General features: G+C 38.3%; 2 protein-coding genes across 3 annotated transcripts in view; both read left to right on the forward strand.

Annotated features, from left to right (window-relative positions):
* Window positions 1-2,409, forward strand: part of polr1d (polymerase (RNA) I polypeptide D) — a 3,791-nt gene extending 1,382 nt beyond the window's left edge. The window contains exon 3 of one of the 2 annotated variants that reach the window (XM_015401935.1): window positions 1,586-2,409. In XM_015401935.1, the coding sequence (XP_015257421.1) occupies window positions 1,586-1,931 (346 nt within the window). In that variant the 3' untranslated portion in view covers window positions 1,932-2,409. The remainder of the gene's footprint in view (window positions 1-1,585) is intronic. The other variant, XM_015401934.1, reaches the window with a different exon arrangement.
* A 5,530-nt stretch (window positions 2,410-7,939) lies between these two features.
* pdx1 (pancreatic and duodenal homeobox 1) lies at window positions 7,940-9,955 on the forward strand. Its single transcript, XM_015401920.1, has 2 exons — window positions 7,940-8,386; window positions 9,464-9,955. The coding sequence occupies exons 1-2, from the start codon at window positions 7,996-7,998 to the stop codon at window positions 9,850-9,852; spliced, it is 780 nt and encodes a 259-aa protein (XP_015257406.1). The 5' UTR covers window positions 7,940-7,995; the 3' UTR covers window positions 9,853-9,955.
* Window positions 9,956-9,973: the final 18 nt, after the last annotated feature.

The following is a 9,973-nucleotide window of genomic DNA, read 5'->3' on the forward strand; positions in this document are numbered from 1 at the left end:
CAGACCTGCTTTCTTTAAGGTCATCCCTTTAGCTGTAGGTGAGTCACTGGAAATCTCCCCGTCCACTTTCACACCACAGTCTACACTTCTGTAGGACTGGTGATGTTTCACAGTATGGTCCGCCTTGCGTAGCTCTGCAGAAGTTATTTTAGCATCCAGGGGGTGACGACACTTCATGAAAGAAAGCCCGCTTTGAAAAGTTCCCTGCCGCTCGTTTATTACTTTTATGTTAATCCGTTCTCACATGGCTGTCAATTGCACCTTTCCCTCGACTGCTTGCATCCACATAGCGTCGACAAAGTGTGCACAAGCCACGGAATGAGTCTCGACTACTTTTCGTGATAAATTCATACGCTTTTGTCCATTCAGAGTTTAACGAGGTCTTGCGTTTTGGCATGATGCTAACTGTCTGTCAATGTATAACTTAGCAGCACTTTGATCCTTGTTTACTTTTGTAACCAATGACAAGCAGATATTTATCTGACACGGGACCACTTAAAGCCAATCATCTGTTAGACCAGATAGTCGATCCATTCTTTTTACATTCTATAATTGGATATTGGGCTGCAGCCCAGCAAAAATGGAAAAAAAAAATACCCTGCTCTACAAGCCTCAGGCCTCATAAAGGAGGACAAATACACGTCTGACTGGATGCATCTACCTACAGCCGGACATCTGGACACCCTATGAACTCCTAGTAAGAAAATGCTGGTCCTTCTTTGGGTTTATGCTTGTAGATACAAAAAAAAATACGCTCTGGCTCCCTGTTTCCTTTAAGTAGTCACATCCCTTGTAATCTCCCACATTTTGCAGGTTTAAAACGATAAACTTGTTTTTCTGAAGATTGCATGTCATCAACTAACAGCAGATATAACACAAAATACCAGCTAAAACTATAAAGGCTACAAGAAAGGATTATTTTGCTGTTTGGTTTATCAGTCGACTCATTTTTAGATTAATCATAGTAAAAGATGCTTACTGTTAGATTTTTCAGCACAATTTTAAACAAGTGAAGCTAAAACTATGACTGGCTGAATTAATGCTCTAAGTGGCTTTGTTTTTCCAGCAAACTGTCATTTTTTTTGAGTCTGTACAGATTAGTTACAAGTATTCAGATTATTTTTGTCAGCCCTAGAAACTTCATATGGTTTTAGTTTTGATTTTTTTTTTGGTTCATTAAATTGATCTGAAAGGTAAATCATTGCTTTCTGAATCCATCATCATTGCAGCTATTCCTGTGGATCTTGTATGTTTTTGCACATTGAGACACTGATTATTTTTGCCCATTTCTATTAGCAAACCTGCTCCAGTTTATTTAGATTGGATGAGAAAGTATACATGAACTTCAGCTTTCAAATCTAGCTTCTTATCTTCTAGTTTATGCTGGTCTGTAACAGAATCCCAGAAGTAAGCAATACAGTCTAAAATATGTAATGGATCAAGGAGGGTGCATAATATCTAAAGGTTAGGTTGGTCTTTTGTATCATAATTAAGTTATTATGTGAGTTGTAAGTCCTCTGGATGACATCATTGTTCTCTTAGTGACTTTCTAATGACTGAACAAGCCTGTGTTTTCCCTTCAAAGGTTGAAATGCCCTTTGCAGGGCACCAACAAACGCTTTCTCCTCAACACGCTGCGCTCCACGGACCTGCAGCGGCGCTCTGATGGGTCGAGAGGCAGACGCTCCGACGACACAAGAGGACGAACGAGGAGCGAGTCCCCGGACAGGCGCCGTGCCCGCAGCAGGTCGCCACAAGCAGATCCAAGGAATGATGGAAGCCGCACAGAGCGAAAGCGCTCTCCTCCACTACACAGGGATAAGAGGCTGGACAGAGATAAGGATGAACAGCGCAGGCACAGGCAAGACAGGAGGAAAATCCACAAAGATGGACAGAAAAGAGACAAAGACAGACGGATACAGACTTCATAAGTGGTCTGGGTTTGTTTGGGGAGAGGTGGTGGGTCTCCAGAGCCATCTGAGGATTAAAAAACAAGTAGAAGTGGTGTCATAGAGAGTGTGAGATCTACGCACATTTTTCCTTAATGAGAGGAGCTTCAGAGTTTCAGACATGTTTTAAGTTAAAAATAATTAAGGTTGTCATTTTTATTTTATTTTTTTATTTGGTTTTGTTAACATTAATTGACATAAATCCTTTTTTTCCCTTCTTTGAAATGTGAAGAAATAAAAAGCTCAAACTGCCTTTACTTTGGCATCTACCTGCAAATTTCATTTCAGCAAACACTGCCAACGCCCCTCTTTCACTCACTTGACTAATGCTCATGTGTAGCTGAGTTTTACCAAACCTCCATCATATTATCATTACTATTCCTCAGCCTCTATTCACGTCATGGTGTTGACTCAAGCCATGCTCCTGTCGCCACAGGGTAAGCTCATTTCTATCATATGTCCAACTTTTTGTCATGCTATCAGAAACAGTTTTGTTTGCTTAAAGTGATTTTAAAAAATATGTTTTCCTGACCTTCAAGTACCCGCTGCTACAAGTGATCCCAGACATATTAGGACACTTTATTAGTAAATTTAGTGATATTCTATTAGCCAATTACAAAACTACAGAAGGGACAAATTTACACAGAAAAAATGGAGCAAATACATGGAATATGTGTGATATATGGTGCCTAATTTGAACCGTGTTACTGAAAAGTGTTTAAAAACTACATTTGATTTATTGTTTATCTCATGCATCAAATTAGCTATTCTGCCATCAACTGAAGCCAGTAGGGAACTTGCATGATCTTTCTTAGTAGCAGGTGAATGTTAGTTGGTCTACAACTGAAAGGTTATCCTTTGAGTTAAACTGAAGTATACCTGTGGAAATATCTTGATGCAAAACCTGAATCCAACCAAATTCCTTTGCTAGGATGAGAAAATAGAAAGCAATCACCAAAAAATATGGGGTACAATACTCAGAGAGAGCTGTCTAGATAGCTTTGTGGATAAAGTAAGGCTGGAAAATATGGCCAATAAGAATGCACACAACAGAACCCTACACAGATTTATAACTATTATTTTTTGCAAAGTTTCTATCACTTATCTAATAAAACATTTTAGAAATGTTGACTTCAAAAAACAAAACTCATAAAACTACATAAAGATCCAAAACATTAGTCATTGGTGAATTCTATAATCATAGACTTTAATCTGTACTCAAATATTGTAAATGTTATGTTACAGTTATTAAATAAAATTACACTTATGTGATATATATTGATATTGATTTAATGTCCACCCGTGGGATAAAGTCCGTTTTTGGGGAGAGAAATAAAAAGTTAACCTGAAGTGTTTTCCAATAACCACAAATATTTCATAAGGAGGAAAAAGAGGGAAGCTTTAAAAACCTAAAATAGATCATCCAAACTGTGTGAGTGGTAGCATCACGCAGCGTTTTTTACAAAAGGAGGATCTGTTGCACTGTACAAAATAAATCGTCTAATAATAAAAAAGCATCCTGTTGAAATAACAGAGTAAGAACTCTGTTATAAATAAGTGCGGAAGATAAACATTGAGCTCTATGTGGTCATAAGCTTGTAGGAAGAGAAAGAGGCTTAGGGAAAATAGATTAAATATGTTAGATTGGCCATGGCAAACCTCTGATCTTAGATTGAAAGGTTTTTGGACAAAAGATGCTGAGATTCTCATGGAAAAACCTGAAATGTTAAAGGCTATGCTGCAAATTTTGAGGAGAACATGGCATAAATCTGAATGAATGAATATAAAGAAATAAAATATGTCTCTCATGGCATTCAGCAAATAAAATAAATGTAACTTAATTTGACTACCCCAAAAAATATTCTCTATGCACACATATACACTTCACATGTATGGGTTCAGTAAATTACATCTGCAACTTTTTGACATGATAAAATGTAACTCAAGTTACCAAAGATAAACAGTTTAAAAAACTATAGTCTTTTTTTCCCTTTAAGCAAAACCCACTTTTTCATCCAACCTTCTGTAGACAAAACGAATCAGAATAGCAAACATTGATTCTATAAACAATATTGTTTCCCGAGAAATTGGTGGAAAACTATTTATGTTTTGTAAAATATGTTATTCTCATTCAGATTGTTAGCTATATAACTTTTATAACGATGGGGAAGGGGTGATACAGTAGTTCTTGCAGTTTCTTCAGATCTCTCACTGGAAAAACAGAAATAATTCAGAAATAAGTAACAATTTCTTTAATTAAGTGAATTTAACCTTAATTTGAGTAGGCAAATGAGATGCTTTGCCAATGTAATGAGAATTTTTCTCTTAAAATATGATAATTAGATAATATGCACTTAAAAAGGACACTGAAATTGTTTTTTTCTTAATTTAAATGTAAATCGTCTTGTTCCATTGGAAAAATGTCTCTTTTATCTCCTCAATTCGAGAACAAATGCACTTGTTCTAAGAAATAAAATGACTTATCTAGATTTTTATTTTTCCAGTGTAGAATTAAATCTAAGAGCTCCAACCCTAAAATAAGGGAGTTTTCCTTAACTCTAGGACAATCACTCAAGATCTTCATATAGGCCTTCTGTTTGTAATTTTCCATTTATCTTTTTTATTGTTCCCACAGCTTTACAGACATGAGAAGCCACCACTCTCTGCCATCACAATTACCCTACTCATCTGTTACAGCTCTCTTAAGTCTCACCCACCCTCCTGTTGCGCTCCTTAAACTGCCGGTCAAGTTATCTAAAACGCGTTTAAGGCACATCATGCTTCATAAACCACATTGTGGAGAACAGTCCGAGTTAACAGTTTCCTTCCTCTTTGCAACAATGATCAAATATAAATACCATTAAGTCATATTGCAGGCAGGTGTTGTGTATAGAACTGGTTTACTTGAACTTTATTGCATCGCAGAGTGCCCCCATTAAGATACAGTGGAAAGTGCTATAATTGCATTTGAATATCTAAGTGCAAATAGACTGTTGATGGCACACACTCTGGCAAATGAACGCGTTCTTTAGATTTTAGCAACATAGCGGGGTTGATGGTCCAACAGGATGTGGAGATACGCTGCAGGCCCCCATGCAGTTAATTGAGTTCAGCCGCTCTAGTCTCTCCAGCTTAATTGGCTTACTGCAAGAGCTGATGTTTAATGGGGCGGACACACACAGGGCCGCAAGAGGCTAATGGCCAGCAAACAACGGCGAGAGTGTGGTGGCTCTGTTTGTTGTCACGAAGGGCCCTTGTCGGTGTGGAGCTGCGGAGTGAAAATGGTGTTAAATGATGCATCTAGGAAAGTGTAAATGGATGCAAGCTGAACGCAAGGCAAGGGGTGGCAAAAAATCTGGTATCATGGTGTGTGAGCCCTCTTGTGTGAGTTTCCAAGACAACAGCAGCTGCTTTACCAGGTCACTTTATCTAGCAGGTCAAGCAATGTTTGCAGCCGTACATCGATATATCAGCAGAGGCGTAGCCAGAACATTTTTATAAGGGTGGCCAGGCAATAACCGATGAACACTGAGGGGTAGCGGAAAGCGGATCGGCACCAGAACCTTAGGGTCAATCTATACTGATCCAACAGGAAAATGAACAACCATATTTTCCAAATAAAGACAAACTATACTTTTCTACAGCCTTTGCTAACAAATAGACGCATATATTTAAACATCCATCTAGATAAAAGGTATAGTGAATAAAGTTCTTTCAGGTTTGAGTTCTGGGCCAAACATCTTTTCCATTGTCATTACTTACCTACTTATACCAATAATCATTCTGCATAAAATTGATATTTACAAGTTCTAATATCTACGAAAATTATTTATTTAGTAATTTCTATTAGAATACGGTAGTTATTTATCTATGATTTAACTGAAGACTGACTTGCATTTTCTCTTTATCCCATATAACACAAAATCTAGTTCTGAAAAGAGCAAGAATTCTGTACTTATCTTTATTGTTAGTATATTTATGTGTATAATTAAAGAGTGTTTTTGTTGTCAAGTAATTGTTAATCTATGAAAAATTAAATTTTTTTGAATATTGAGAGTATTACTGCTGCCACTGTCAGTATTATGGGGGAAAAAATGGTTGGGGTGGCCAATGATTGGGTAAGGGTGGCCATGGCCACCCCTGGCCCCCCATCTAGCTCCATCCCTGTCTATTAGGCTCACACTGCAGGCTTATTAAATAATTAAAAGGCTAATTTATGTCAGTATAGTTCCACAATTGACACTCAGATTTAGGGTGAAATATTTGAAGCATTTATTTTCTTTTACTTTGGAATATGATGAGGAATTATTATACCAAATGACAAACCAAATGCCAAAAAAAGTCAGTATTAGGCTACATGGGGCCAATATGATTATTTTTAATTACATTATGTTATTTGATGGCCTGAAACATCAGTACTGCTACAAGAAAACTTAGTGAAGAAGCAGACTTGTCACATATGCTTTATCCTACTGGTGGAAAGAAAAAAAAAACAACACATACAGCTGTATTCTGAAAAAGGCTAACAGTTGTTGTATTCTTTGTGGTAAAGCCGCTGCTGAACAGAATGATTTGGGAAGCTGTTTCATCTCCGATCTAAACTCAGTGCAGAAGTTTTAACTATATCGTGCATCTGTTTGCTGACGAGCTTCACAGAGATGCTGCAGGGCTTGTGTAAAGGTACCACACCTATCACTGATTTACCAGCAAATCTAAGCTAAATGAGAATGTATACATTACAATGAAAATGAAAGACCCAAGATAATGCGTGTATTGTATTGTATTGTATTGTAATTGTAACTTATGTTTTAGTAGCACAGTCAGAAAAAGGCTGATCACCTCAATTCTGCCCTGCTAAAGTGGACATATATTTTAGCAGATGGCAAAACACTTAAGTAAAAGCTGATTCAGATTAATCTACTTTCTAATATTATTGTTTCTTAAATCCAGATGCTTATAAGATTGTAATATTCTTCATAATCAGATACTGAATAGGTTTTCATTAACTCTAAGCAAACATTTGAATAAACACTTAAACCATCTCTCTGGTACCGTTATAACCTATTATTTCCTTTTTAAAGTGAAATCTTTAAAATAACCTTTCAGTTAAATGCATTTAGCATATTATCTTACAGGTTCAGTTTTACAATTGGGATATATTAATATAAAATTGAAATCCTATAAACTGCATTTTCATGGTGCTTTCAAGCATGCAACACAATAACTTATTATTTTGACATTATCCTTTGCTTCAGTTTTTCCAGAATACAACAACTGATATAACTTTATTTTTCTAAATTATTCTGAAAGAGTTTCAGAGGAAACTGCATTCCTGCTTGTAAGGGTTGACCCAATTAAATTATGTATCATTTCATGAACAAGTTCAGGTGTAGAAGTCAGTTTGCTGTGAAGAAAGTTTCAGAAAGTCAATCAAATGCTAGTAGTATCCCCTAAGGGGATCTCCAAGGGTTCAGCAGGTATCAGAACTTGCTCAGCAGGAGGAATGAGCTTCAACATTTAATGTTAATTAATTAGTTTTTGTTCCAGAGTCCTGAGTAAAAAAAGATCAAGACTTTGGATACATATGCATGAGTTGGATTTAATTTTCCAGTAAATGACTGTATTACTGAATATGTGTTAATAGAAAAATCAAAGCAGGTGTTTAGGAGACATTTCTCTCCTCAAATTACACACTAGTTTGTTTTTCTGATCTGACCATTTTACCTGATTAGATGCCATTGATTCACATGTCGTCCTGTCTGTGGAAATAAACAAGGGGATGCAGGTAAACCTTGTTGTATTTGCAGAGCGGCACTGATTTACGCGCTCTGTTCAGAATCTCCTGGAAACTGCCCGCTGCAGCTCTCCCGTTTTGTGCAAACAGTGAAACCAGTGACTTGGTGCGCCACATGGTCACATGGTGTCAGAGTGACACACCTGTGCAGAGCCCGCTGGGGCCTTGTAGTTGCGCCACAGGTGCTTAGAGCTGAAGGTCCAAGCCGAGGCAGGATCGTATAGGGACGCAGCCTCGGCTCCTTTCTCAACCATGAACCGGGAAGACCCTTTTTATCCCTCTCAGGTGTTTAAAGAGTCCTGCTCTTACCAGAGATCCCCGGGTGATGACTACAACCCGCCGCCCTGCCTCTACATGAGCAGGCAGGTGCACTCCGTCTACACGCCGCCGTCTCTGGGCACCCTGGAGCAGGCCATCCTTCCCGACATCTCTCCGGCCGTTTTTACCATGCCCGGTATGCGGGAGGATCCGGGCGGGCCACCGCTCCACCACCCGCAGGGGCTCCAGCAGCAGCAGCAGCAGCAGCCTGCGCTCCAGCCTCCAGGTTATATGGAAGCAGGAGAGCAGAACAGATATCACCTCCCTTTTCCCTGGATGAAGACAACCAAATCCCACTCCCATACCTGGAAGGGCCAGTGGACAGGTAAAACAAGACCAAAACTAACAGAAAAATCCCTAAGAGAAAATAAATTGATCCTTTAAGGATCCACAAGACTGGAATTGGCCAATAAGTGTGAATTTCTGATGCCTAAAATATGGTCATTAATCACTAATTTAGCGTGATTAGTCTACTTAAAATAGAAGGTCAAGGCTACACTTTATGGCCTATAATCTTTATATATAGAGCGCACAATATATAACCCAGTTATAGTGAGAGAGTTGAAATGCCCTTTTTTTAAACGCACAGGCCAACAATTCTGTTATCTAACATTTAGGTTGGACTATTAAGTTTGCCGAATATAACATAAGTTAGTATTTGAGGATTTGTTGGGAAATTTCCGCATGTATAAGACTATTTTAGGAACTTAGACAAATTAGATTTGAGTGTTGAGAGGTGAATAGAGCATATTTAAAGAGGAAAAATAGGGTTGGACCACCCAATTCAACAGAGGAGACACCTTTATACTAAATGAAGAGGGTATAAGCTATAAATTTAACCTTTGACTTTCATAAAGTGTATTTTAACGACTCTATGTTGTCTATGGATCCACAATGATAAAATTAAATGCAGGTTTGAGCCATTTGGTGGATTGCATTATAAGGTGAACTCCAGCAGAGTCTGAGGTCTATAATAAAAAGATAATTCTTAATTAAGAAACATCATTTTATTACAATCAGTCTTTGTATTGATGTTGTAAACGAGTCAAAAGACGGATAAAATGCAATTTAATTATACAGTTAAAGGCAGCAAGCGGGAAAAACGGTCGCTTAAACATAAAAACAGTCAAACTGTTTAGCTGGAATAAAATTGCACTGAAGCTGAATTTTCAAAAAGTCACCTTTGTTATTTTTCGTTTTTTTTTATTTTTGAATAATTAAGATTTTATTTTTGATTACGGTAAACCTACCATTTTTTTTTTTTTACTAATTAATTGAACGTTTCTTTATGCTGCGTCACCAACTTATATGTTCATTTATAATAATTTATTACGCTCTCATAAATTATTTTAAGGAATAAATAAAACAATTCTATACTTTTAAGACTGTTTTTGTTTTCCAGGGTCCTACGTGATGACCGAGGCAGAGGAGAACAAGCGCACGCGCACCGCGTACACGCGCGCCCAGCTGCTGGAGCTGGAGAAGGAGTTCCTCTTCAACCGCTACATCTCCAGGCCCCGGCGCGTGGAGCTGGCCCTTACCCTCAGTCTCACCGAGCGCCACATTAAGATCTGGTTCCAGAACCGGCGCATGAAATGGAAGAAAGAGGAGGACCGGAGGAGGGCCAGGGGGTCCGAACCAGACCAGGACTCCTCCATCACCTCTGGGGATCAGGGGGAGACAGCGGGGGGAGGGGTGTCCTCCACAAACGGACCTCACACTAACACACCTCCTGTTTCCCCTCTGCGCGGCCACACGCTCCCCGCGACAGGATCCAGAGAACCAGCATAGGCCAGCCTGTAATTGTACTATATAAGAAAACATATTTTTTTATATTGAGAAGATTTGACTCACTTGTTCTGCAGCAATTTAAGAGATTCATGAAAACTCTCACTGACAATTTCTCTCTCTC

Source organism: Cyprinodon variegatus, unplaced genomic scaffold (genome assembly GCF_000732505.1).
Source record: "Cyprinodon variegatus isolate N-32 unplaced genomic scaffold, C_variegatus-1.0 Scaffold1273, whole genome shotgun sequence".
Classification (NCBI taxonomy): Eukaryota; Metazoa; Chordata; class Actinopteri; order Cyprinodontiformes; family Cyprinodontidae; genus Cyprinodon; species Cyprinodon variegatus.

What these genes read in the sequence shown, in the direction of transcription:
- pdx1 (XM_015401920.1), top strand. Translation starts at nt 7,996, where the DNA reads ATGAACCGGGAAGACCCTTTTTATCCCTCTCAGGTGTTTAAAGAGTCC. An exon ending in CTGGAAGGGCCAGTGGACAG is followed by an intron (nt 8,387 to 9,463) that starts GTAAAACAAGAC and finishes TTTGTTTTCCAG; the next exon opens with GGTCCTACGTGATGACCGAG.